Genomic DNA, 27,526 nt, shown 5'->3' with positions numbered 1-27,526 from the left:
AACAATCACTTAAATGTTGAGTACAATATTTTCATATGTATTTATTTTTTGGGGGAAAAAAACGGGGATTATATAGTTTTAAAGCTTGCTGTGACCAGTTTCTGATCCAAAAATTTGTTACAACAGCTATCAGATCATACAAAAATTGTGTTCCCCAATGCAATTGTTCATCATGATTAGGTGTTCTGTTATGTCAGTAGCTGGAGTTTGTTGGATTGTTAGTTCAGTGAGTTTCTTTGCATTAGCTGTGGCCTACAGCAACTCTTTGGCAGATGTTACAAAGCAAAATTGAAAATGTGCTTGGTTTAGCAGTCAATTCTGGAGGTATTCCTGGAAATGGAGCAAAAGGACCGACTCAGCAGGACTAACTTGAAACTTTTGGAATACATCATTAAGAATGTTTGTCCGGTATTGCAAGGAAAGATCACCAAGTTTAAGGAAGATCGTGGTAAGAAAAGGAACATGAGCAGCGTTGATGCCAAGCAATGGTGAATATGAACAACTATTGTTTGTTTTTTTTTTTCATTCGAACTAAAGTGGATTTACACATCTCTGTGCCTGAGGAGATGCCAGCAGCAGCATCCAATTCACATTGCATGGAACAAAGCCAAGTGAGTTTTTATTACATCTGAAAGAGCCCACTTACGCATTTCTATGACTTAACTGAGAATCATTAGGACACCTAATAGTTTGTATAACATGCGATCCAATCTTTTTGAACAGGTCAGTCATTTCTCGAATCTCCAGGGTTCTGACTTTTCAGGTATGTCATGCAATTCCCACGTAGCTGCATGTTTGGTCATTTTAATCCTCTCAGTTAATACATCGCAATTTGAGGCTGTTTTAAAACCTTTTAGTGGGCATTGTGTGCTTTTCCAAAGAACTGCCACATTTGGCTGAGGGAAGAGTATCACAAGGTTGTCATGACAATTGCGTCAAAGTGTGACGCATCGCTCCTGTTGTTTGTCTTTGTCTCACGATCTTCTGTGTTCTTCCTGCACTTGCATAAAATAATTGTTGGTTTGTCCGTTTGGATTATTTATGACCTCTGAATGTAGTAGTATTGAAGTTGACCAGGAGGACCTGTTGTGTGGACTGAAATCAATGGCCGTTCGACCAAGTAGGAATGCAGTTCATTTAGATGAGACAAGCAAAACTCATTTTTAAGAGAAAACATGAAAACTTCTTGGTTTGACCTCTAGGTTTTTGTGTAACAGAAAGAGACAGGATTTAGAGGTTCCACTGTGTTGGATTATGAGACAGTTTCATGCACCACCCAACATGTGATCATCTGCCCCACAGAGACAAGAAATGCTGGGCAAGCCTTTGTCAACACGAAAGAGTCGATGAACGGAAATGACCAGGTGTGTGGTCTTGCACGAGACGTGGTCTTCGTTTCATCTCATATTTATGTGTTTATCTTTAGGCTCTGAAACCCTATCGAATGACTGCTAAAAAGCGTGGAATCTGCCTTATAATTAACAACAATGATTTCAAGAATTCGCAAAAGGAACTCGACACACGGGAAGGGACCGAAATTGATGAAGGTAGGTAAATCCTTCTAGAATCTTTAGAGTGATTTTGGCCCCATTAGATGTTTAACGTTTCAAAATGTGTGATTCATTTTTTTTCATAATTTATTGTTTTTACTCATTTTATGGGGCCAAAGCACAACATTAGCTGCCTATCAGAAAAGTGGAGCATGCTACACACAAAATCGTGTGTGGCATGACCCAGAGGAAAAGCCAGACACCAGGTGACATCCTTTCACAGAACAGGAGAGGTTTTTTCATCCATGTACGCCTTGCCAAACCTTGAACTCTGCCACTCAACAAGCCATAGTTTCCAGAATGGAGTTAGAGCAAATTCAACGTGAGCAATACCCACTCCAGCGGCTCCAACAGCTCCAGCAACGCATGATGGCAGTTCAGCATGGCAGTCATTATAGAGACCCAAGAGCTGATCCACGCTGAGTGTCGCCAACAAAGAGCCACTCAAATTCATGGCCAGCCACCAAATCTACATGATGATGAGGTAGACAGGCCCCCGGTGCCAACAAATCTTGACAAATCTCTGATTGAAAACCTCAGACGAATTGCGGAAGTACTTCAAGACAGGAACCCTGAGACTTCAGGAGTGTTTTACACGACGGCTAGTTATTTCCACAATCTAATATGGAATCTGTTGCCCTCCCTTAAAAAGATCCTCTAAAACCGATTACACTGAAAAAAAAAAAAATACTACTGTAATTTTTGGACTATAAGCCGTACCTGACCATAAGCAGCTCCCACCATTAAAAAAACAAAACAAAAAAAAAAACTCTATTTATTCATATACAGGGAGTCCTGTTATGGTGTCCTCAACCGAACAATGTTTCGACTTTATGTCGCCTGTGCAGCGTCATGCCATTTGGACCCCATCGCCATAGTTTCAGCTTAGCTAGTGCATAGCACTTGTCTGTGTTTGCCTTTTACACCCTCCTTTTTTCAGATTCTGGCCCCAAAGAAGAAAGCTGAGTCTTATAGGTCTAGTTAAAAGAAAAGCAATGACCAATTAAATGAAGCAAAACATCAGAGAAAGGAGAGACGCCAACGAACATCGGTACAGACTCAAAGGGCGCTCAGACCAAATTTAAACAGTTAAACCGCAAAAACACCTTGCTCGTCACTGAAAGCAGTTTAGCGTTGACGCAGACGTTAGGTCACCAATAGTTGAAGTTCACGAAACTTCCAGTTCACGTAAAGTAAAAATACCGACTGAAATGTAACGAATCTGCACCTACCTGTTGGGCAGCTTCAAATAACGTGTCCAAGAAATGAGCAATCTGACGAGTACGTGTGTCTGTCTGCACTTAACTATTGACTTGGGGAGAGAAGTGAATTAAGCGTCACCAAGCAAATGAGCCACGAAGAAGGCTGTCCATTCCCTACTATGGTACAGAGTTGAAGATACTGTTGCCCAAAACGAGCAGAGGTAACAACTCTCTCTAGCCTCGCGAGAAGTACCACCTGCAGTAGCATACAGTGGTATGAAAAAGTATCTGAACCTTATGGAATTTCTCACATTTCTGCATAAAATCACCATCAAATGTGAATGTTTGTCAAAATCACACAGATGAAAAAACAGTGTCTGCTTTAACTAAAACAACCCAAACATTCATGGGTTTACATATTTTAGTGAGGATAGTATGCAAACAATAACATAAGTGGGAAAAATAAGTAAGTGAACCATCACATTTAATATGTTGCCCCCCCCCCCCCCCCCCCCCTTTGGCAGCACTGACTTCGACCAGATGCTTCCTGTAGCTTCAGATCAGTCTGGCACATCGATCAGGACTAATCTTTGCCCATTCTTCTTGACAAAACTGCTGTAGTTTAGTCAGATTCCTGGGATGTCTGGCTGAATCGCTGTCTGTAGGACATGCCACAGCATCTCAATGGGTTTAAAATCTGGACTTTGACTTGGACACTCCAGAACGTGTATTTTGTTCTTCTGAAACCATACTGAAGTTGATTTACTTCTGTTTTGGATCATTGTTTTGTTGCAGCATCCATCCTCTTTTAGCTTCAACTGTCTGACAGTCGGCCTCAGGTTTTCCTGCAAAACATCCTGATAAACTTTTGAATTCATTCTTTCATTAATGATTGCAAGTTGTCAAGGCCCTGAGGCAGCAAAACAGCTGCAAATCATGATGCTCCCCTCCACCATGCTTCCCGGTGGGGATGAGGTCTTGATGTTGGTGAGCTGTTCCATTTTTCCTCCACACATGACGTGTGTTACTCCCAAACAATTCAACTTTGGTTTCATTACTCCACAATATATTTTGACAAAACTTCTGTGGAGTGTCCAAATGCCTTTTTGCGAACATTAAACGAGCAACAATGTTTTTATTAGACAACAGTGGCGTCCTCCGTGGAGTCCTCCCATGAACACCATTCTTGGCCATTGTTTTACATATAGTTGATGTGTGCAGAGAGGTATTGGACTGGCACAGTCCAATATCTTTAACAGTCTAGGGTTCATTTTTACCTCTCTGAGTATTCTGCGCTGAACTCTTGCCATCATCTTTGGTGGACAGCCACTCCTTAGGAGAGAAGCAACAGTGCCAAGCTCTCTCCATTTGTAGACAGCTTTTCTGACTGTCGATTGATGAACATCCAGACTTTTAGAGATGGTTTTTGTATCCTTTCCCAGCTTTATACAAATGAACAATCCTTGATCGCAGGTCTTCAGACAGCTCTTTTGACCGAGCCATGATGCACATCAGACAATGCTTCTCATCAAGACAATTCTTACCAGGTGTGTGTTTTATAGTGGGCAGGGCAGCTTTAAACCACTCATCAGTGATTGAGCACACACCTGACTTAAATTGTTCTCATAAAAACTGGTTTCAATTGCTCTTTAAGTCTCCTTAGGCAGAGTGTTCACTTACTTATTTTTTTCCCCTTCTGTCATTGTTTGTTTGCTATCCTCATTAAAATATGAAAACCTAAAAATGTTTGGGTGGTTTTAGTTAAAGCAGACACTGTTTTTACATCTGTGTGATTTTGACAAAGATCAGATGACATTTGATGGTGATTTTATGCAGAAATGTGAGCAATTCCAAAAGTTCCAATACTTTTTCATACCACTGTAGGTGGCAGTTGTAGCAAGGTTGGTGTCGACAGTGGGAACAAAGCTGAAACAACAAAGAGGGATGGATTTAAAGAAGGAGAATGCATTGGTACCAAAGAGTCAAAGAAGTCCTCTAAATATCTCGAAAAATGGGATAGTGAATTTACTTTCCTAAAGAGGTGCAGGATGGGGCACAGTGATGCTAATAGCATTTAAAGTTAACAAAGGTAGGCTTATCAGATTCTGATCACCTAACTAATTAGGTTAACAAGTTGTTTTTACATATCTTGTTCTCCTGTCTTGAATTGTAAGGGATACTGGACCTTGGTTGGGGTGGCTGTGGTACAGCGAGTGCTGGAAACTTGTTTTGATTGGACAGCTATTACTGTCAATGTCAGGCTTTGCATTGAAAACAAAGGCTATTAAATGCTAATTGCTTTGTGTGTCTCCAGATTCTCTGAAGAAAGTATTCAGATGGCTCAACTTTGAAGTTAATGTCCGGAATGACTGCGACAGGGAACAGATTCTCTCATTAATACAGGAGCTCAAAGATACCGACCACAGTCAGATGGATTGCCTGGTGTGCTTTGTGCTCAGCCACGGGGAGGAAGGCAGCGTGTACGGCGTGGACGGCCTCACCGTAAAATTCGAGGAGCTTATGGAACCACTCAACGGGGTGGGATGCTCCTCGCTGGCAGGAAAACCAAAGCTGTTTTTCATCCAGGCGTGCCAGGGAAGCAACGTGCAGAAACCCGTTTACTTGCAAATTGACGGCACTGGAGACAGCAATTTGACCCACGACTCGGCAAGGATAATATCCATCGCGTCTGACTCAGACTTCCTGCTAGCTGTGTCTTCCATCCCATCCTATGTTTCTCATAGACACACCAAGAAAGGCACTTGGTATATCCAGTTTTTATGCCAAAACCTGATCACAATGTTGCCCAGGTATGAAAATCTTGAAAACACTGCTTTCTACATTCATAATTATCTTCAAAAATAGCCACAGTCAGTCAAAGATATGCTCAAAAAATAGTTGTCAGGTTTTAGTTTTTGTTCATCATTTAAATGATGTATTTTTTTAAATTCAGGAAGTCTGACCTGTTGGAAATCCTGACCAAAGTGAACAACGACGTGAGCCGGGAGAGTGGCAGCACAGGCCGCAGCAAGCAGATACCTCGTTTTGACTCCCGTCTGAGGGAGAAAGTCCTTTTTCCATTTCCCAATGATCCTCCTCCTACACTTTGACCGACTTCCACCTTCAATGGCTCCCAGGACCAAAGACTTTTTCCGTTTTACACTCTACCTTTCACAAAATTTTAAATGCTACAACCATGAGATAGTTTTAACACCATCCTTTCATACAACAATGGCGGAAAACACATAGGTGACTTGAAGTTCCGCTCTGCGACCCCCAATTTGGCCAACTTTCAAAATTGTCCGATATGCATGTGTGATACATCATTGGAAAGCTTAAAATCTCCATTTTCTGGGGAAAGAAAAATTTTGAACAGGACGGCATTTTTTTTTAAAAAAAAAGTTTTTTAAACAGCAAAACCCTATTTGGAGGCGAGAACACGCGAAAGCAGAATTACAGACGCCATGACTTTAACGAGATATTATCGCATACTTATCTTGTTTCGATCCAAAAACTCCATGTCACATGTATCACTGAGTGTAAAGACACAGCTGTGAATGGCCACAGCTGGATTTTTGGGGGATTTTTTGAGTGAAACATGATAATATAACAGGGGTCGCGATGCAGAAATCGCAGACATCAAGGAGTGGTCGAAATTTACTTTTTCATATATTTACCCTTTTAAACGTTTTTTTTTTTTTTTTTTCAAATTATTTATCATCTAACATATTGAGGAAAATGCAACAGTAACAAAAAAAAAATACAATTTAGCGATAGTTATGAGGTAGATATCCGTGACTTTTTTACATACGCCATTTTTTTCATTGTGACATTTGTTTAAAAATTTAAAATATGCGAGTGAATAATTTTTAAAGTTTTTTTTTTTTAAACTAAATATTAGACTTCAATTAATGATTCTAAGCTAAAAATGACAGACATTTTGAAAAATAAATATAATTACTTACCTTGTTTTCATGGCTGGGTTAAAACAAAAGCGGTTGCTCGACGTCTGTAAACGGGGGTTTTTAGGGTAAAACGTGCAAATTAAAAATAGTTCGGGGGCTTAATGCACCATGAATCTGCTATGGCAGCAAATAGACATATAGTTCTATCAAACACAACAGTTGTTTTGGCGTAAAATACAGCAGTTTCTTTTAAAGAGGAGTGCAAGAGCAGAAACTGCTTTTTCAGTCTTGTTTGGGTTTTCCGCCATATGTAAAAATATTTTAAAATGTGATCAATCGCTTTTTTTTTTTTTTTTAATTGTTGAACTGGTCTTAGTTAAAATCACGCATATGAATGGTATTTCCCAGATCAGAATTTTAAAATTTCAAAAGTAATTGTAATCCTGGCGTTGAATTTTCAGACATTGTGTTTACAACTTGAATAGGAAAATTGCTTTTAAAATGTGGACTGAAAATAAAGACAATAGTGTGTACACAGAAACATGATGGAATATACACTACATACTTTATATGCTACCTGAATAGAAGTAGCGTTACAAAATAGCCATGACTTGGACACCTTCTGTTATGACAGATCAACTAGAGATGATGGTGAGTAGAGTACAAATAATACAATGTGAAAATTACGGATAAAATAATGATATGGTCAAAATTTGCAACTTGCCTAATAATTGACTCGAATGGACTCCAACACAAGGGCATGTGATAATGGGTCTAATAATGTCATTAAGAAGGCTGAGCAATTCAGAATACCAATTTTAATATACAAAATACATGATAAGGTGTAGATTCCTTTGTGCTGGCACATACTTGAGAATGTGTTGATTTTGACGATGGATGGATGAATTGAAATTTGGATGCATACGTGGAGATTAAGGGAGGTGACCCCGGTGGCCAAAAATGTCATTGCATGTAACTGATTTTCCTATATCTAAATTTAAAATTTAGACTTTGCCGGTAAAATGTTGTCTATAAAAGTTGTAAAGCAATAAAACAACAAAAATTAATGAAATGAACAAAAAAAATATTTTTTATAATGGGTCAAAATAATTTTTCAAACAGATTATGGGACTAGCGCCTTAGAAACGGTCATTTGCTTTGCTTAGTCAAAACCACCTGATGACAGAAGAGGCAAGATGGATATACTTATTTTTTTCAAACCTAAGCTTTCAAAGGTGACAAAAACTACTGAATGAGAACCAAGGATTGAAGATGTGGACTCTGAAACACCGGAAAGCGCCAAAACTGAGCGGAGTTTCAGTTTGACCCACTGTAGACGTTAATTTTACAATAGACCCACCACCAGGCGTACCATATTCTATGTATGGGGATCTTGGCCAAAAGCATAGCTGTCCTAAGCAGCCTGATTTAGAATTCCCCACAAAAATGATGGGAAACAATAAAAATGCTTATTTTCAATGTATTATTATAAATATTCCTGGCTGGAATATTCAGCCAAAAAGGATGTGGCGTCTACTTCTCCACTAGGTAAGACAGAAAAACGTGTGCGCTCGCTCACACACAGCTGGGAGGCCTATATGTATGAGCATGGGCTAAGCCGCTGTCTGAGCATCTATCTTGTAAGTTAATTTTATTACTGACGCATTGTGCGGTCATCAACCCCGCCCCCCCGAAAGTCAAATGTTTTACGTTTGGATATATCTTCAGTAGTGTGCCCCTGGGCTTTCAGCCATAACACTCGACTCCCTCTCCAGAGGTGGCCAGCCGCAGGGTGATTGGCCCAGGCCTGCATCAATTGTGAAATACAGTGAGTAATCCCTCGTTTTACGCGGTTAATGGGGACTAGAACCCGCTGCGATAAGTGAAAAACTGCAAAAAATCCTGCGTTTCTCACAGTCGGCGAAGGTGGGCTGTAAGAAAATATGTCAGGCGAATCAAAGTTACCCGAGACTATCGGCAGAGCTATTCTGACTGCAATACAAAGGTTTCTCAGTGAGAAACGCCGGATTTTTGCAGTTGAAGTTAGAAAACGAAACTTTGCTCTCCAGTCCAGTCCATCAGAGATCTCTCGTGGCTATTCTTAGTAACTTTACAGGGCTCGTGCATAAAAGTGACACTAAAAGCACAAAATACTCCTTAAATGGTTTTGGCTAAATGTGTATTTTACCTAGATATTGTTATTATCACAATAAATAATGTCCCAGAGCCGACTGCCACCGTTGAGTAGGTTTTATTCATTTTCAAGCAACATAAACAGTCTGAGCTGCTCCAGCTTTTATTTTGTTACTTCCGGTCTCCAGTCATGTGAATTTGCATATTACGCTAAATATTTAGTTTCAACAGTTTCCAGATTTAAGATTTAAATATAGTATTTAGATACAACGTATACATTTAGGATTTAATATACAATTCAGATTTAGGATGTATATTTCGGATATAAATTTCATATATATATTTAGGATATAAATTTAAAATATATATATAGAATATAAATTTAAGATTTACATTTAAGATTTAAATAAATATTCAGTTCTGGATTTAAACGTTCAAGTCAAATTTATATTTAAGTTGCAAAATAATCTAAATGTGCAAAAAAAAGTGACTGCAAACATTTCCCATTCACACCACATTTTTAACACTGCGTGGCGCTAATTGCAAAATAATGTTCTAAATGTGCAAAAAAAAAAAAGTGACTGCAAACATTTCCCATTCACACCACATTTTTAACACTGCGTGGCGCTAAATGTGAGAAAATGTCGTAATCTTCGGCATGTGCTGCTTTACCAACGGCGCCCCATAATAAAGCACAAGCACAGAACCAACACGCACACGCACGTTCTTCCTAGTCGAAAAGGCGTACAAATGATGTACTGTACACGCTATGTATTTTGTAACCTGACAACAAGGGGCGCTAATCGACTATTAGAGGAAGTGATAAAAGCTAACCCGGATGTTGATACGACAGGTTCGGTTAGTCATCTCCATAGACATCACATGTAGATAGAAGTATGCGAAAATTCAGACGGCGGCGTCAGTAACCGGCGGCCATCTTAAAGCAGTGATTTTAAGCGGGCTTCGTTGCAGCGAACCTAAAGTAATTTTCTCCACCGGAATACTCAGGAAAACTTGACCTATTTTCAAACTGTTTTGTTTATAACATTGCCATAATTCAGGCTTGATGTTGAAAAAAATATTTTTAGGAATGCAGTTAATTTACTGCGTCTCTGACACCTAAAAACCACGTCGTTTAAGAACTGAACATATCGGTTTCAAAGCAAACGGTCAATTGACCATTATGTATTATCGACTGGCACTGACACAAAATGGCAGACAGGTAATAACTGCTGTCCCTGTTACTTAGAGCGCGCATTTGTAATCTAGCTCTTTATACATGTGACATCTATGGCGCGTACTACAATGAAGTCTTTTTAGTTTTTAGCATATCGTCTCCGGGTTTCGTTATAGTTGCATTATTCTTTTTATGCCGAGATAACATGTCCTCATAAATACTGTTTTTGTTGAAAATTGTTAACGAAACAACCGTCGATAGTGACAAAAGCACAAAAATGTCTCAGGAAACGTACCAGGCTATGATCACGTCTACCGACTCCAGGTCAGCCCCCCAACGTACTAACTCTATATTCTCATTATCTTGATTTTGACGAGGTACGACGTCGATGTGGTAGTGAAACTTTTAAATGAGAATGACGACGAAGGATATCATCAAAATTCACAATTGTGTTTGCAAAATTATGCTATTCCAAGGCATTCTTGGTCTGGGTTACTTTCAAGTTTGAAAGGTAATGTTTCCGTAATATGGTGAAGTGTCGTTTTCATACAAGAGGCAAAAAAGGGGACTTTTGTTCTATAATTTATGGCCTATAAATGCTCATCAATTATTGGCATTCACTGAACATTGTTGTATTCGCGTGGGTTATATGTTACGTCGGCACCGTAAATGGAGGAGCCACTATTCTGGTGATGTCATAGTTGATGTTCGAAGTTATTTAAAGATAAAATGTGGCTTTAATTTGTCCAGCAGGGATTAAAAAAACATCAACAAAGTTTTCAGACTTTTGAAAATCCAGCGGTAGGTTTAAAATAGGGCTGGTCAATCTGGTAAAAAAAAAAAAAGGGGGGTGGGGTGGGGAAATCATTCATTTTTTTCATATTGCCCAATCCCTATTTGTTTTTCAAGTTTTCTTGTCACTCCACACAGCCCAAATAAAGACTCACTCCCGAGGGCCAGCGCAACCGCCAAGACCCCAATCCAGATTCTGCACGAGTATGGCGTTAAACATGGCAAAATCCCCGCCTACGTGCTAGAGAAAGCTGAAGGGGAGGCCCACCAGCCCAGCTTCGTGTTCAGCGTGACCGCCGGAGACGTCTGCGGCACAGGTGTGTGGTGTTATATGAAATCATTTTATACTTGATGATGCTATCTTGCATTGTTATGTTCTAGGCGAAGGTTCTAGTAAAAAGGCGGCCAAACATGTCGCTGCAGAAGTTGCCTTGCGCATGCTACAGGTGGACACCACGGCCATGTAAGTACATTTGTTGGTGATTCAGTGACTTTTTACAGTAAACAAGTCTAATAATCTGTGAATAATCCTACTAGATTATAACGATGAACGACAGATTAGGGGTATCCAAACTTTTTTCTCTGAGGGCTGCCATCAGAAAACTCAAAGGATGCATGCAAGGGCCGACTTGAAATCCTTCCACTTTGATTTGTTGAATGGGATCGGGGGGGTTCAGGTATTTAAAATGTATTTATTTTTTTTGTTCTCAGCGGGGCACTCCTATTTTATTGCATACATTACACTACCCTCCCCACACAATCCCATCACGGCGCAGGACCTGGCAGCCACAGTAATAGGGCAGTAGGTGGGTTCCACACTTTTCTCTATAGGGGGGCTCCGGTCCTGCGCCATCCCGTGGTGGCCTCTCAGCGTTCTCCTGCTTCCGCCGGGGTCCCCGGGGGGATGGCGGTGGGCCCTTTGGGCCCCCCCCCCCCCCCCCCCCAATTGGCTTGGGTGGTGCCGGGGCCTTGGGGCGGCCTATCTGCTGGACTATCACATATCTGAGTGGGCTCACGCATGACTGAGTCCAATTAGATACACCCAAGTATAGAGACTGTCGGTGCCAGGATTAGCGTTTAGGCAACATAGAATAGGATGTCAAAATATTCACATGTTGCTGATTTATGTACGCTCCACCCCACCTAATCGCATCTCCTTTTGACTCACCTCCCCTCCTCTTTCTCATCAGTTACTAGAACCCCCCCCCCCCCCCCCCCCCCCATGGTGTCCACGGGGAAATATAATTGGTTAACGATACCACCACTCATAATGAGATTGACGAGATTGACGGGGCGCGGGCCGATTAATAGATTTTGCATTGGTGGCATGTCTGTCAAAGCTGACTGAGTGGAATCACAGACAAAGAGCTTTTTTGATTGAAAGTTCTTGTTAATAAATGCTTAAATCCCTTAATTCTTTATAGATATGGACGTAAAACTGTCTCGATACTTGGTTGGAAGCCCCCCCCCCAAAAAAAGTGCAGTTAGCATTTATTTTACGTAAATATGTCGAAGTGCGATGCTAGTCTGTCAATCAATGTGGCGGGCGCCCAATGTAAACAGAGATTTTCCGTTGAAACTTCTTGTGAATAAATGCTTAAGTCCCTTAATACTTTATAGATATCGAAGTCAAAAGTCTCGATTCTTGTTGAAAAGCAAAAAAAAAAAGGTGCAGTTTACATTTATTTTACGTAAATATGTCAAAGTATGATGCTAGTCTGTCAGTCAATGTGGCAGCCGCTATATGTAAACGGAGCTTTTCCAGTGAAAATTCTTGTGAATAAATGCTTAAATCCCTGAATTCTTTATAGATATGGACGTAAAATGGTCTCGATTCTTGGTTAAAAGCAAAAAAAAAAAAAACCCAGTGCAGTTAGCATTTATTGTACGTAAATATGTTGAAGAATGATGCTAGTCTGTTAGACAATGTGGCAGCAGCCTTACAACAAAGAGCTTTTTACGTTGAAAATTCTTGTGAAAAAACGAAAAATATGATAAACGAAAAATATAATAATTACCGTGAATCCCTAAACAAATCACTTCAGAGACAATCCTTCCTGTTTGTATGCGGTATAGCTTTCGTACTTTTTCAACGTAAATCCGGCGTTGTATCGCTGCATGTGTCGCTGCGACCGACTGCGAATAACTGAAGCGGATTGTGAGATGGCACCCTACTTGAAGGCATGGTGCAGTGAAGGTCAAATCTGACTCGTCAATATCATTATGAAGTGTATGCACCACTATATTAATAGGTAGCGTAGGCATGTAAAGTATTTCCAGTTGTTGTTTGTTCTTTTCTTCTGTCTGCTCCCTTCCCTCTTTGTCCCCCCCATAACCCCTTCCTGCTCGCTGCTTTTTCCTAATAAATAAAAATGGGAAAAGGTATATTGATATTATACACACACACACACACACACACACACACATATATATAAATAAATAAACTGCAATTCTAGTTTCTTACATTGATTTCAGCATATTTAAGTTTGGTCCCCTGAGCTAATGGTGAGGTACTGTTTGAGTGACTAGCTCCCTCTTATGATAAAGCTGAGAAGTGCAAAAGAATGTAGGCTGAACTCAAAACTTCATTTGCAGCGGGCCAATAATAACTGGGCAGCAGGCATCAGTTGGCCCACGTGCCCTAGTTTGGAAACCACTTATGTTAGATGCTACCGTTGTTCCTACAGGAGCTTTCCTGTCAAGCCAGAGAGTAACGATGCTGCACCAGAATCAAATGGCACTCCAAACTCTGTGGGTACACTGCAGGTAAGGAACTCGCTTTGTTAATAGTCATTAGAGACTGGACAGTTTTAATTTACCCTTTATAGAGCCAATGAATGAATGCCTTTATGGTCATTTTACAATTGTACAATGAAATTGAGGAGGTCTTTACAGTGTAAAAGTGTTAAAATAGGATAAAAGAGACTATTTTTGGTAGATAAAAAGAAAATATATGTGGATATCATATTTTGGGTCATGTAGGCTATGTTCAAAATGTGATGTCCACATATGTGGATGCAGGTTTCAATTATAATTACTGTATTTTTCGGACTATAAGGCGCACCAGTAACACTTTTTTTGACAGCAGCGCCATAAGACTCTCATAAGACAGTCATAATAATGACATGACGCTGTCATGAGCACGAATGAATGCTTACTTTATTTGACAGCGGCGTTATAAGACTGTCATATTTCTAATATGACACTGTCATAAACACTAATGAATGCTTATGACAGATGTTGTTTAGTATCATCCGGCAAATTATCTCACTGTTGAACGGCTGTAAAAGATCCGAGCTGGATATAAATGGAGTTAGTGACAAAATTTGGTGGATGGCACTTAACGACATCTGTCATAAGCATTCATTAATGCCCATGACAGTGTCATGTCATAATTATGACTTATGTCTTATGAGTCTTATGACGCCACTGTCAAATAAAGTGTTACCTATTAACCCAAATAAATCAACAAATAAGCCGCTGTAGGCTATAAGCCGCAGGATTCAAAATGAGGGGGGAAAAAATACGGTATCCAGCCATCCATCGATCTATAAATAACATTATGAATGAATGAAATTTAAATATAGCCAAAATGAAACAAACACATACATACTGGTTATGGCTTGTAATTAGGGTTGTTCCAATCATGTTTTTTTGCTCTCGATCCGATCCCGATTGTTTTAGTTTGAGTATCTGCCGATCCCGGTATTTCCCGATCCGATTGCTTTTTTTTTTGCTCCCGATTCAATTCCAATCATTCCCGATAATTTTTCCCGATCATATACATTTTGGCAATGCATTAAGAAAAAAATGAATAAAACTCGGACGAATATATACATTCAACATACAGTACATAAGTACTGTATTTGTTTATTATGACAATAAATCCTCAAGATGGCATTTACATTATTAACATTCTTTCTGTGAGAGGGATCCACGGATAGAAAGACTTGTAATTCTTAAAGGATAAATGTGACTTTGTATATTGTGACTCAATATTGCCATCTAGTGTATTTGTGTGTATTTTTGAGCTTTCAGTAAATGATACTGTAGCCCTGCCCAAATGCATGATGGGAAGAGCAAACCATGACTGTGCGTAGTGCTACCAATTTATATATCTTCTCTGCGTTGGGAAATAATATAGGGTGTTAAGAAAAAGATCAACTACTACCTTTCTTCCCCACTTTGCTTCCCACGATATTTCTAATCGTAGGGAGAGAGATTGTAAGGCTTTAGCCAATTAAAAAAGTCTCCAAAGGCTGCCAAAATTTACTCTACTCATTTTACACTGCCTTTTAGCTCTCTTTACAGGTAAAACGGCGCCATTACAGATTGAGCGCGACAATGCGTGAGTGGGTCGTGCAGCGCATGCATTAATTGCGTTAAATATTTTAACGTGATACTTTTTTTTTTTAAATTAATTACCGCTGTTATCGGGATTAATTTGATAACCCTACTTTAAGCCGAAACTAAAGACACTGGATGAGTGTAACATATTATGTCTGTTTCGTTAAGTACAATTAGAAATCGATTTAATTAAAAAATAAATATATGTTAAAAAAAGCATGTCCGATATTTTTTTGCCGATTCCGATACTTTGAAAATGACGTGATCGCCGATCGATCGGGACATCTCTAATTGTGACTAAATATTGCCATCTAGTGTATTTGTTGAGCTTTCAGTAAATGATACTGTAGCCATTTAACTGTTCTGCCCAAATGCATGATGGGAAGTGCAACCATGACTGTGCATAGTGGCACCAATTGATATATCTTCTCTGCGTTGGGAAATAACATAGGGTGTTAAGAAAAAGATTAACTACTACCTATCTTCCCCATGTTGCTTCCCACGATATTTCTAATTTTTCAGAGAGGGATTGTAAGGCTTTAGTCAATTAAAAAAAGGCACCAAAGACTGTCAAAATTCACTCTACTCATTTTACGCTGCCTTTTAGCTCTATATATAGGTAAAACGGCGCCATTATAGATTGAACGCAACAATGCGTGAATGGGTCGTGCAGCGCATACGTTGATTGCGTTAAATATTTTAACGTGATTAATTAAAAAAAAGTAATTACCGCCGTTAACGCGATAAATTTGATAGCCCTACTTTAAGCCAAAACTAAAGACTCTGAATGAGTGTAAGACATGTTGTCTCTAACTTTAAATGCAATTAGAAAATGATTTAATTAAAAAATATATTTATATTAAAAAAAGGCATGTCCGATATTTTTTTGCCGATTCCGATACTTTGAAAATGACGTGATCGGACCCGATCGAGGGACATCTTTACTTATAATAACACAGTTAAGTCAATTTATTAATTTGTTTTCAATTTCATACTAATTAACTCACTGCCTGTCATTGACAACATAGATGTCCAATTGATTTAAATTGGGCGGACTGGCTGTAAATATTCATCTTTCAGTGCCATCGACGACATTAGACATTCTTGACTCTGAGAGCCTGGCAGCGAATGATCGCCAATGACAACCAATGAATTGAATTTGGGCCCTATAAAGGATTAAAGAGTACATAATAGCTCTAGTGGCTGGCAGAAACCTGTAAAACGTTCCCGTTTTATAAGAAATAGATGCGCCATATTTGCTTTTTATTGGGGTTTTACGGAAGGTTTTTGATAAAACGGTGCATCACGAAGATATCTGTTACTTGGGCCTTCCAGGAGTTGTCCTTGCAGAGAGGCTGGCGTCTCCCCGAGTACACAATGCTGCTGGAGACCGGTCCACCACACCGGCGAGAATTCACCGTCACCTGTGCAATGGAGTCCCTATCGGAGACGGGTAGGAGACGTGTAACTATGTCAGGTGACAGCCCTTATTCATAAGTCTTTGTCTGTTGAATAAAAAACCAGCATCTGGAAATTCCAAAAAAGCCGCAAAGAAGGCAGCTGCTGACAAGATGGTGGCCAAGCTTCAAAGTCTGTCAGGCTCCTCTGAAATCACATGGGTGGGTTAAATGTCACACATCCGATTTAAGACGTCATATAGATATCTTGACTCACCCCCCCCCCGTCTGACAGACGCCGAAACCGAGGGTCCGATTCGAAAACCTTCAGAACTCTTCGGCGGAGAAAATCTCCCTCCTGAGGAGGAACCCGCTGAGCATTCCCAACACGGACTACATTCAGCTGATGACCGAGCTGGCAAAGGAGCAAAACTTTGACATCGCCTATTTGGACATCGGTATGTGTTTGGTGTCTTTTTACTTATCATAAATGTGCATGTTAGGTTCATTGTCATTATCATCAGTCGTTTATTTGAGGTGCGATTTGCAATTTGTTCAAGTGAACGGTAAGGGCTGCCACAACCGATTATTTTGATAGTCGACTAATCACCGATTATTTTTGCGGTTAGTCAACTCAAATTCAAATTACGTGTTATTCATTATTCTGTTAAATTCAGCGTTACTTTCAAAATTTCAACCAAAAACTATGCGCTGAGAAAAGTTGGACTATTAAAATGTAACGTTATTGGTTTTCTTACCAAAAGATGTTTGGAAATATTTCATTTTGCTTGATTAAAATGATATGGAAATCACTGTCTAATCATTTAGCTTGAAATCATTAATTGATGTCTAATATTTCGTTTAAAAAAGAAAAACGACTTCAAAAAATTATTCACTCGCATATGTTAAACTTTTAAACAAATTACGTCACAGTTAAAAAAATGGTTGCTGTAAAAAAGTCACGGGTATCTACCTCATAACTATTGCTTAATTGTATTTTTTTTTTTTTTTGTTACTAGCGCATTTTCTCCAATATGTTAGATGATAAATAATCGATCCAAGCAAAGAAAAATTGAAAAACAACATTTAAAAGGGTGAATATATGATAAAGAACATCTCGACCACTCCTTGATGTCTGCGATTTCTGCATCGGGACCCTTGTTATATTACCATGTTTCACCCATAAAATCCCCCAAAAATCCAGCTGTGGCCATTCAGAGCTGTGTCTTGACGCTCAGTGATACATGCTACATGGAGTTTTTGGATCGAAACAAGGTAATTACGCGATAAAATCTTGTTAAAGTCATGGCGTCTTTAATTCTGCTCTCGCGTGCTCTCACCTCCAGATAGGGTTTTGCTGTTAATTTATTATTATTTTTTTTAAATCCTTTTTTTTTTTTTTTTAGGTCAGTGGTTTCTCTGAAAAATTAATTTGCAATCAAAATAGTTGGCGATTGATTTAATAATTGTTTAGTCGTGGCAGCCCTAGTGTTGATGAACTCTTCCCGTGCCATTGACGCTCATAGGCACCTGCAAACTGCGGCTTCGGAGTCACATGTGGCTCTTTTCATTCTCCTGTTGTAATTTTACTTTGACTTTGTTGTAAGTTTGTCACTAGATAGGACGTCTAATATATTTTAACTGAGAGGATCTGACAGTTCGCGGAATTAATTGACGCACAGTGTTCCATTAGAGTGGGAGCCACTTTTGTCGGGGGGGGGGGGAAATGTGACTTTTCTTACATTGAACTCCATAGTCACGACGACTAGGGTAGAGATGTGACCAAAAATTTGGCGCCGAAAACCGCTGAAATTGCATTTTCGGTCAAAAGGCCGTAAGTTTACCACCGAAAAGTATGTGAAGAACCTTAGTCCTCTTGTGATGTTATCAAAACACGGCGAGCTAACACTACTGGCTAACAGCTAACATGTCAGTGGTTTGGAAGTATTTTGACATATAAAATAAACATATCAATTATTAAATAAAGGAAAATTAAAAAAAATTTGCTTCATCGCTGCTACACGCTCGTTCTGAAATTGCTTTACATTGATGTAATTCAGCCCACGCGTGAGTAGTTTGGAGTTTATTTGTATACTGTTCGCTTAAATGCATACATGTGAATTTGCTGTTTTAGTACAATACGTTCATAGCACTTCCTCTTTTTGTCACATTTTTCCACGAATTCCACACCCCAATCTGCCAATCGCTGGGAGCGACTTCGCTCGGCTCTGTCACCGCTAGAAATTGGCCCACTCGCCTGGCTCTCGATCGATGCCAGTTGTTGCACAAGAAAACGCAGAGTCTTATTTTAAGGAGTAGGAGATAATGTAATAGCCTTGTAACAAGCTTTACTAATTTTGGCACAAACAGAATACCTTTTTGTTGTTGTTTTGAACTACAATTCCACACAAACGTACATCGAGATCTGATTTAGCTTAGCAATCAGACGCGTGAGACACATTTTTCGAGTGTCCCAAACTTTCCGTGAGTTGCAATTTCTGATAGGGTGCAAAATCTGACAGAACACCTGGAACGCACCTTCCCATTGGGTTTAAGAATCAGCACCTTTCAAAGTAAATGTCTCGAGCCTCAGTAGGTGTAGAACCAATGCCAAGTCAATGCCAAATACCGTAATTTCCCAAATATAAGGCACGCCCGTGTATAACGCGCACCCCAAATTTACTTGTAAAATCTAGGGAAAATTATTGTACCTGTGTATAACGCGCACCCTAATTTTAGCACCAATAAATAGAAGAATACAAGAAAACAGAGCTCGTGTACAGCTACAGAAATATCATTTTACTGACTGGTGAAACACAGCACAAGCGTAGCACATTGGTAGTTCAAAACATTACTGTAAACTGACAGTTTGGATGGTAATAATATGATCTGATAACTTCTTGAACTTACCAGAATCCAGGAGAAAACAAAACAGATGAGACTTTTCTTTTAAAGGCTGCTCTATACCTTGCTCGTTTCATCATGATGAATAAATGTTTCTTCATGGATTGATACGGTAAAATGAAAGTGAGAACGTAAGTCGGAGATCCGAGAGAGCTCGTCGCTGTCGACACGACAGTAACAATAGGAACTATTGTTATTTGGGTTTTTGTTTCCCGAGGGACAGATATAGTTTATGGACACAGGAAGTCTGTGTTGTGTTACGTTTGTTATGGTCCGAGTTGCGGAGCTGCAATAAACGTTGACTTAAATGAGTTCAAGAAACTAAATTCTGTGCTTTATGAAGAGTGAAAAAAGCAGAATTTAACACAGACTAAATCATTCGGCCAATCAGAGTGAAGTATTACCGAAACAAAATGGTGACGTCGCGTACCGTAATGCTCGGCAACGGATCGCCGCATACGTTTCTTCAACACAACATGGCCGTGTCAATAAAAAAAAAACTCGGTTTTTATATATATATATATGTAATATATATATATTTTTCTGCCTCCATCCATGTACCCGTGTATAATGCGCACCATTATTTTACAAGTTGATTTTGGGGGGAAAAAGTGGGCGTTTGGGAGATTACGGTAATTTAAAAAATAAAAAAATAAAAAACAGCAGGAAAAAATGAATTGTATGCATGTGATTTTTTCGGACTTCGGTTTTCAGCCAAATGTCTCCAGTTTTCGGTTTCGGGCAAGAATTTTGCGTTCGGTACATCCCTAGGATAGGGTGCTGTCTTGGTAAGTCATTCGTTTAAGTAGAAATGTACAAAGCCGCTTGTTTCCATGGCAACTGAGCAAACCCCACCGATGAGCGAAACGATCTTTGAGGACTTGTGACTGTTTCCGCAGACGAGCTGACGGCTAATGGGCAATACCAGTGCCTTGTCGAGCTGTCCACCTGCCCCGTCACCGTGTGTCACGGCACGGGTATCTCCCGCACTAACGCGCACAACGCTGCTGCACACAGCGCCCTCCAGTACATCAAAATCGTGGCCTCCACCAAGTAAAACCCACCAACTGGACCGGAAGGTACATTTTAACACAAATAAACCACAACCAACTGTATGTTAGGACACCATCATGTGTTACTGAATATTTTATGCACTTGTATGTGGCTGAAATAAACAAAATGAAGTGCTTGTGTGACAAAATGTGTACTCTACGTCCACGCATCTGTACCACAGCAGAAAATAAAACTACTAAATGGAAGCGGGTACTTACTCGTCATATAATTGTCAAGTCAACAAAATATGAGAGGATGTAAAATGCGAAAAGACACACAAAGTGAAAAGGTTGGGTGAATGAACCACACACCGAAGGTCCGGTTTTATTAGTACAAGCACTATGTAGCAGCAGTGTACAGTGTTGATGGAAAGATATGTACTTTGTTTCAATTGCACTTTTTATAGAAGGTACCATCAGGAAACCGAGCGGACGCGGTCCGGCCCATGACATGAACAGAACCTTTCTGTAAGGCATCTGCAACAATCATTGGCAGGCGACACATGCAGGCGGAACTATCGATGGAGGGCTGGTTTTTCTTAGTTTTTTTTTCCCCCTAAGACGGTACTGAAAATGGATGGATGGAAGGATGGCCTCATTTTCTAGATGCACAGTATTTACACTTACTTCAGGTTGTATGGCAGCGTAGCAAAGAGTTACGTTTACAGCGTGTGTATGTAAATCTACTGTCAGACATGTTTGGCTAGAACTCAACTTGTCCTTTAGCTTTAATATCACTAAGCAGTTGTGAATGGCAGAACGTCATATTACCAGTGTGTGTGTGTATCAGTCATTCCTAAATGCATTAAGGCACAGCAAGTGAAACTATACTGAAAAACTCGGGGAAAATGGAGACATAATAACAGACTATTTGTCCTGTCTATTAGCATTGGCATGAAAAGAGCAGTTGAAGCTGTCTTTAGGTAGCTAGATACTCAGTTTTAAAATATGCTCCTGTATTGGGAAGCAGTATTTCCCTTGAATGAGCAGCAGGGGGCTCTGCTGTTTTAGGGTGGACCAAGTAGCTGCCCGGACATGACCAACTGTACACTATATGGACAGAAAGTCGTTTGTAATCAATTGTGAGTTGAGTACTGTCTCAAGTTCAACACCAAAGCTTCTGGGTTGGTGTATTCCAAATGACAACACATATTTACATTTTTTTTTAGGTGCATAAATCATTGCCCGATATCCCATGAAAGTATAATAAGCGCGTTGATAAGTAGTTATTAATATAAAATCCCATACAGTGGTATGAAAAAGCATCTGAACCTTTTGGAATTTCTCACATCTCTGCATAAAATCACCATCAAATGTGATCTGATCTTTGTCTAAATAACACAGACGAAAAAAACACAGTTTTAACTACAACCACCCAAAAATTTATAGGCGGGGCCGGATGTTTGGGGGGGCCAGGGTGGGCACGGCCCACCCAGACGTGAGTCGTGCCCACCCAATCAAAATGTCGGGAATATTTTGTTTATAGGTTTTCATATTTTAATGAGGATAGTATGCAAACAATGACAAAAGGGGAAAAATATATAAGTGAACCATCAAATTTAATACTTGTTGCCCCCCCCCCCCCCCCCCACAACAATCCTTGATCGCAGGTCTTCAGACAGCTCTTTTGACCAAGCCATAATGCACATGAGACTTCTCATCAAGACATTTCTTACCAGGTGTGTGTTTTATCGTGGGCAGGGCAGCTTTAAACCACTCATCAATGATTGAGCATACACCTGACTTATATTGTTTGGTAAAAATTGTTTCAATTGCTCTTTAAGTCTCCTTAGGCAGAGGGTTCACTTACTTATTTTCCCCTTTCAGCCATTGTTTGCATGCTGTCCTCATTAAAATATGAATACTTATAAATGTTTGAGTGGTTTTAGTTAAAGCAGACACTGTATTTTCATCTGTGTGGTTTTGACAAAGACCAGATCACATTTGATGGTGATTTTATGCAGAAATGTTAGAAGTTTCAAAAGGTTCAGATACTTTTTCATACCTTTCACACATTGTATGGTTATGGCAAAGTAAATGAAGCTACTTTTTCAAACTGAATTGATTTCTTGATAGGTTAAAACTCAAAATCAAAACTTTAAAGATTATTGTAAATGTTGAGCAGAATTTTCAAATATGTCAGAATTACTTTTTAGGCTTTAATTGAAATGTACGTGATCGAGTTGAATCTGCACATAATATTGTATTAAAAAGATCAATGGCCCTTGAATTGAATCGAGGTTGTCTTTGTAAGATCGGCAGATATTGTACTGCAATCCAAAGAATCGATATCGTATCTTCATGACATTTGTGTTTTACACAATTACCATCTGTGTCTTCAAATAAATAAGTGCTCATGTAATTTGCATGTTCAGCTTTGCTCTTTAGGCAATCGTTGATCAAAGTGAGGGTAAATAAATGTATATATCATTTTTAAACATTTATATTCAAAACATGAATTTTAAAACAGAATTAAAATGTTAGCAGTTATTTAACACATACTTAATATCTACAATCAATAAATAAACCAGTTATTCATTCATGGATAAAAGAAATAATTATACAATACATTCTAAACAACTGATTTTTGGGTTAAAAAATGCCCAAATCAATATCGAAAATCAATTAACCAAATATTGCATGGTTATAACATACTTCTAAAAATGACTAAATATACTTAAATTAGGGATGCACCGATCAAAATTTTCTGTCCGATTACTGGTTTTTGAAAACCCTGACTTGCTGATCTTGATTTTTGCTGATTTAGATTTTTTTCCCATATAGACAGATGTTTTTTTTTTTTTTAATTAAAAAAAAAAATCAATCTTATTTCATTGTAAAACATCACCTGTGAACAAGCCTATTTAAAAAAAAAAAAAAACTGCACATTTAGTAGTAGTCGTAATAGTCAAGGTTAACATTTCTTTCGAAACTACCATATTTTCCGTACAATAAGGCGCACCTACAAGTCTTAAATTTTCTCAGAAGCCGAGAGTGCACCTTATCCTAATCTGGTGCGCCTTATATATGAATCAATATTGAGCTGCAACTTGGAACGCAGCTCCATCTAATGGACGCATAACGTAACCCCAGCCTCTACTGTAGCGTCTATTCCATGCGCCTTACAATCCGGTGTGCCTTATATATGAAAAGTTTTAAAATAGGTCATTCATTGAAGGTGTGCCTTATAGTGTGGAAAATACAGTAATAAATTATAACTCCATTCATCAAAATTAAAATGAAGCGTATGCTTCATAAGATATGCTCATAAGCTATGCTCATAAGCTATGCTTAACAAAACGAAAATAAAAGGTTTGACAAAATGGCGGAATGAATTTTCTAGACAAGAAAAAGACTAAATTATATCAGGTCAGTTTTTCTTTTTTTTTGCATCTTTATGCCTTTTAACACTGCAACAGTTTGAATTTGAGCCAAATGTGTGCATTCACTAAACATTATTTGACTGAATTCAATTATAAAGAAAAGACTGAGTGGATCTAGCGGCCGTAAAACAATTACCACACAGCACTTAAAGAAAATTAAAAGTTTCACTGCTTCACAAAACAAAAAATAGCAAAGAGCGACAGATGTTACAATTGTAAATGTTATGTTGGGCTCAGAAAGTTTTAAAATACCTAAAAAGTGCTTATATTCATGTCCGGGCATGTCCGCGACCAAATGCTAGCAGGCTAATGTGGCTAACTGACTCTAGAAGTGATCGGCGGACAAGATTTCTTATATTTTTACTCATCGACTGATGAACGTGTATTGACTCGTCCCCGGTCGACCGACCAACTGATCGATCGGTGCGCATTTATATATATATTTTTTTGATCGGTGCACCTTTAATTTATATGAGTTGATTTTACTTTTATAAAACAGGCGAAATTAATACAACAATTACAGGACTCTTTATAATGCAAATGCTTTACAGGCCACACTGTGCCTACCCCCGATTCTCCAGGTCTCTCTGCAATGTTTCAAAGCAAGCCCACTACAATGTATGGACGGAGGTTGGTTAAAATTGGATAGTGGCTGGGAATTAAAAGCTGAGAGTGAAAAGACATTATTGTAACACGTTGTCGAATGTGCGCGTTTAGTGACAAAGGGCCATGTAGTTTGACGAGTTATTACCCGTCACAAACTGTATTAAAAGGCAAAAAATAAATAAAATCTGACGAGATATTCTATAAAAATACCTATTTTTCTACAACCTTAACGATGTATTAAATATGGCCGGATGCCGGTGAAAGCTCTCTAAGCATGCACGTGGTCGTAGCTATCTATGGGTGTCCGCGTTTAAGGCCGACTCGGGAGTCGTTTAAGTTGCTGAGGAAAGATCTACATGGGACTCGAAAGCACGATGGAGGGGACGCTCCTGTGAGGGGCTTCCTCCAATCGGGGCGCACCACAGTACCCCGGCGGGGATTGCTCACGTCCAAATGCGTGTTCTAGTGTTTCTCTTCACCGATGCGCTACCACAGGCTCATTGTCGGTTCCATGTTGATAAATCCGGGATTTTTCCGTAGCTCCCAGTATGTGTTGTTGGAGACCCATCGTTCTCTGTGATTAGCGTCAACCACCTTCCTGCAACAACAAAAGAGAAGGTCAGTACCGAAAAATAGTGAACTTACTAGTCTTTGGCTACCATTTACGGGGACGGGCTGCAGCGAATGATTGCTTGTAATGAGTTTGCAAAGCTACTCATACAGTGGGGGAAATAAGTATTTAGTCAACCACCAATTGTGCAAGGTCTCCTACTTGAAAAGATTAGAGAGGCCTGTAATTGTCAACATGGGTAAACCTCAACCATGAGAGACAGAATGTGGAAGAAAAAAAAAAAAACAGAAAATCCTATTGTTTGATTTTTAAAGAATTTATTTCCAAATTAGAGTGGAAAATAAGTATTTGGTCACCTACGAACAGATTTTTGGCTGTCAAAGAGGTCTAACTTCTTCTAACGAGGTGTAACGAGGCTCCACTCGTTACCTGTATTAATGGCACCTGTTTTAACTCATTATCGGTATAAAAGACAACTGTCCACAACATCAATCAGTCACACTCCAAACTCCACTGTGGCCAAGACCAAAGAGCTGTCAAAGGACACCAGAGACAAAATTGTAGACCTGCACCAGACTGGGAAGACTGAATCTGCAAAAGGTAAAATGCTTGGTGTAAAGAAATCAACTGTGGGAGCAATTATTAAAAAATTCCAAGACCACTGATAATTTCCCTTGATCTGGGGTTCCATGCAAAATCTCACCCCAAGCCGTCTAAATGATAACAAGAACGGTGAGCAAAAATCCCAGAACTACACAAGGGACCTAGTGAATGACCTACAGAGAGCTGGGACCACAGTAACAAAGGCTACTATCAGTAACACAATGCGCCACCAGGGAATCAAATCCTACACTGCCAGACGGGTCCCCCTGCTGAAGCCAGTACATGCCCAGGCCCGTCTGCTGTTCGCTAGAGAGCATTTGGATGATCCAGAAGAGGACTGGGAGAATGTGATATGGTCAGATGAAACCAAAATAAACTTTCTGGTAGAGACACAGGTTCTCGTGTTTGGAGGAGAAAGAATACTGAATTGCATCCGAAAAACACCATACCCACTGTGAAGCATGGGGGTTGAAACATCATGCTTTGGGGCTGTTTTTCTGCAAAGGGACCTGGACGACTGATCTGTGTAAAGGAAAGAATGAATGGGGCAATGTATCGAGAGATTTTGAGTGAAAATCTCCTTCCATCAGCAAGGGCGTTGAAGATAAGACGTGGCTGGGTCTTTCAGCATGACAATGATCCCAAACACATAGCCAGGGCAACAAAGGAGTGGCTTCGTAAGAAGCATTTCAAGGTCCTGGAGTAGCCTCGCCAGTCTCCAGAGCTCAACCCCATAGGAAATCTGTGGGGGGAGTTGAAAGTCTGTGTTGCCCAACGACAGTCCCAAAACATCACTGCTCTAGAGGAAATATGCATGGAGGTATGGGCCAAAATATCAGCAACAGTGTGTGAAAAGCTTGTCAAGAGTTACAGAAAACATTTGGCCTCCGTTATTGCCAACAAAGGGTACATAACAATGTATTGAGATGAACTTTTGGTATTGACCAAATACTTCTTTTCCACTCTAATTTGGAAATAAATTATTTAAAAATCAAACAAGGTGATTTTTTTTCTTCCCCACATACTGTCTCTCATGGTTGAGGTTTACCCATGTTGACAATTACAGGCCTCTTTAATATTTTCAAGTGGGGGAACTTGCTCAATTAGTGGTTGACTAAATACTTATTTGCCCCACTGTATATCTCACATTTTTGCATCGTGAGAAAATACTTTTACTTCTAAAGTAAATTTTAAAGCATGTACTTTTATACTTTTACTTTTTTTTTCTTAGATACTTGTACTTAAGTAATTTTTTGCCCCTGTATCTGTACATTTACTTATGTAAAAAAAAAAATAGAGTACTTCATCCACCATTGCATTCAATCATATTTTTGTATATCACCATTCCCTGTAATTTCTTTCTTAAAACCTCTTCTGTCCAGTTCTGTTTTCTTTATAAACACAAATGCGTTTAGATTAGGCATTTTGTGTGACCATGCAGTTGAGCAAAACAGGCAAAAAAAGAAATTAGATCTGATGAGTAAGCAGTCATACCTCTCCATTTGTAGAATACGTCATATTTGTGATGATAGTATGCACCAATCCAAATGACTCAAAATGTGCAGTTTAAATTTGGTTTTAAAAGGGTGAATGCGTCATAATTCAATATTGGAACTCTGAAAAATTCATGAGCAGTAAACACCATTTTGCAGACTTTCACAAGAAAATACACAAAAAGCTCAGTTTTTGTACTCGTGGTAAGTTTTAGTTCTAACTTTGTTGTACATTTAGTTGTTAAGTTTGTTCTTGTGTTGCCAATGGAAAGCCAATTCCAGTCTACAATTAGCACCCACGTCATAGTGACGCATATGTTAGCGCCCTAACAAGACAGCACAATCTGAAAAAGGCTTAACTGTTATGTGAATGGAAATGAGCATGGAAGGTATGGTTCTCTGAATTAGAGT

The 27,526-nt window shown here is 39.3% G+C and overlaps 3 protein-coding genes across 8 annotated transcripts in view; 2 read left to right on the top strand and 1 right to left on the bottom strand.

Moving 5' to 3' along the window:
• casp10 (caspase 10, apoptosis-related cysteine peptidase) overlaps window positions 1-8,876 on the top strand; it is a 28,551-nt gene extending 19,675 nt beyond the window's left edge. Inside the window, exons 4-10 of one of the 3 annotated variants that reach the window (XM_057853282.1) lie at window positions 310-448; window positions 538-611; window positions 724-763; window positions 1,303-1,364; window positions 1,427-1,547; window positions 5,067-5,562; window positions 5,706-8,876. In XM_057853282.1, coding sequence (XP_057709265.1) covers window positions 310-448; window positions 538-611; window positions 724-763; window positions 1,303-1,364; window positions 1,427-1,547; window positions 5,067-5,562; window positions 5,706-5,862 — 1,089 coding nt within the window. In that variant the 3' untranslated portion in view covers window positions 5,863-8,876. The remainder of the gene's footprint in view (window positions 1-309; window positions 449-537; window positions 612-723; window positions 764-1,302; window positions 1,365-1,426; window positions 1,548-5,066; window positions 5,563-5,705) is intronic. The other 2 variants (XM_057853283.1, XM_057853281.1) reach the window with 2 other exon arrangements.
• A 1,168-nt stretch (window positions 8,877-10,044) lies between these two features.
• Window positions 10,045-21,886, top strand: prkra (protein kinase, interferon-inducible double stranded RNA dependent activator). The gene is made up of 8 exons (XM_057853284.1): window positions 10,045-10,291; window positions 10,898-11,076; window positions 11,141-11,222; window positions 13,447-13,525; window positions 16,442-16,559; window positions 16,631-16,725; window positions 16,799-16,961; window positions 20,307-21,886. The coding sequence occupies exons 1-8, from the start codon at window positions 10,245-10,247 to the stop codon at window positions 20,462-20,464; spliced, it is 921 nt and encodes a 306-aa protein (XP_057709267.1). The 5' UTR covers window positions 10,045-10,244; the 3' UTR covers window positions 20,465-21,886.
• osbpl6 (oxysterol binding protein-like 6) overlaps window positions 15,040-27,526 on the bottom strand; it is a 68,263-nt gene continuing 55,776 nt past the window's right edge. For all 4 annotated transcript variants that reach the window (XM_057853276.1, XM_057853274.1, XM_057853275.1 and 1 more), the window contains one exon: window positions 15,040-25,046. In XM_057853276.1, the coding sequence (XP_057709259.1) occupies window positions 24,935-25,046 (112 nt within the window). In that variant the 3' untranslated portion in view covers window positions 15,040-24,934. The remainder of the gene's footprint in view (window positions 25,047-27,526) is intronic.

The sequence above is a fragment of the Corythoichthys intestinalis genome, chromosome 12 (genome assembly GCF_030265065.1).
Source record: "Corythoichthys intestinalis isolate RoL2023-P3 chromosome 12, ASM3026506v1, whole genome shotgun sequence".
Classification (NCBI taxonomy): Eukaryota; Metazoa; Chordata; class Actinopteri; order Syngnathiformes; family Syngnathidae; genus Corythoichthys; species Corythoichthys intestinalis.
The sequence above is the reverse complement of the archived record's forward strand: the minus strand, read 5'-3'. Positions and strand labels throughout refer to the sequence as shown.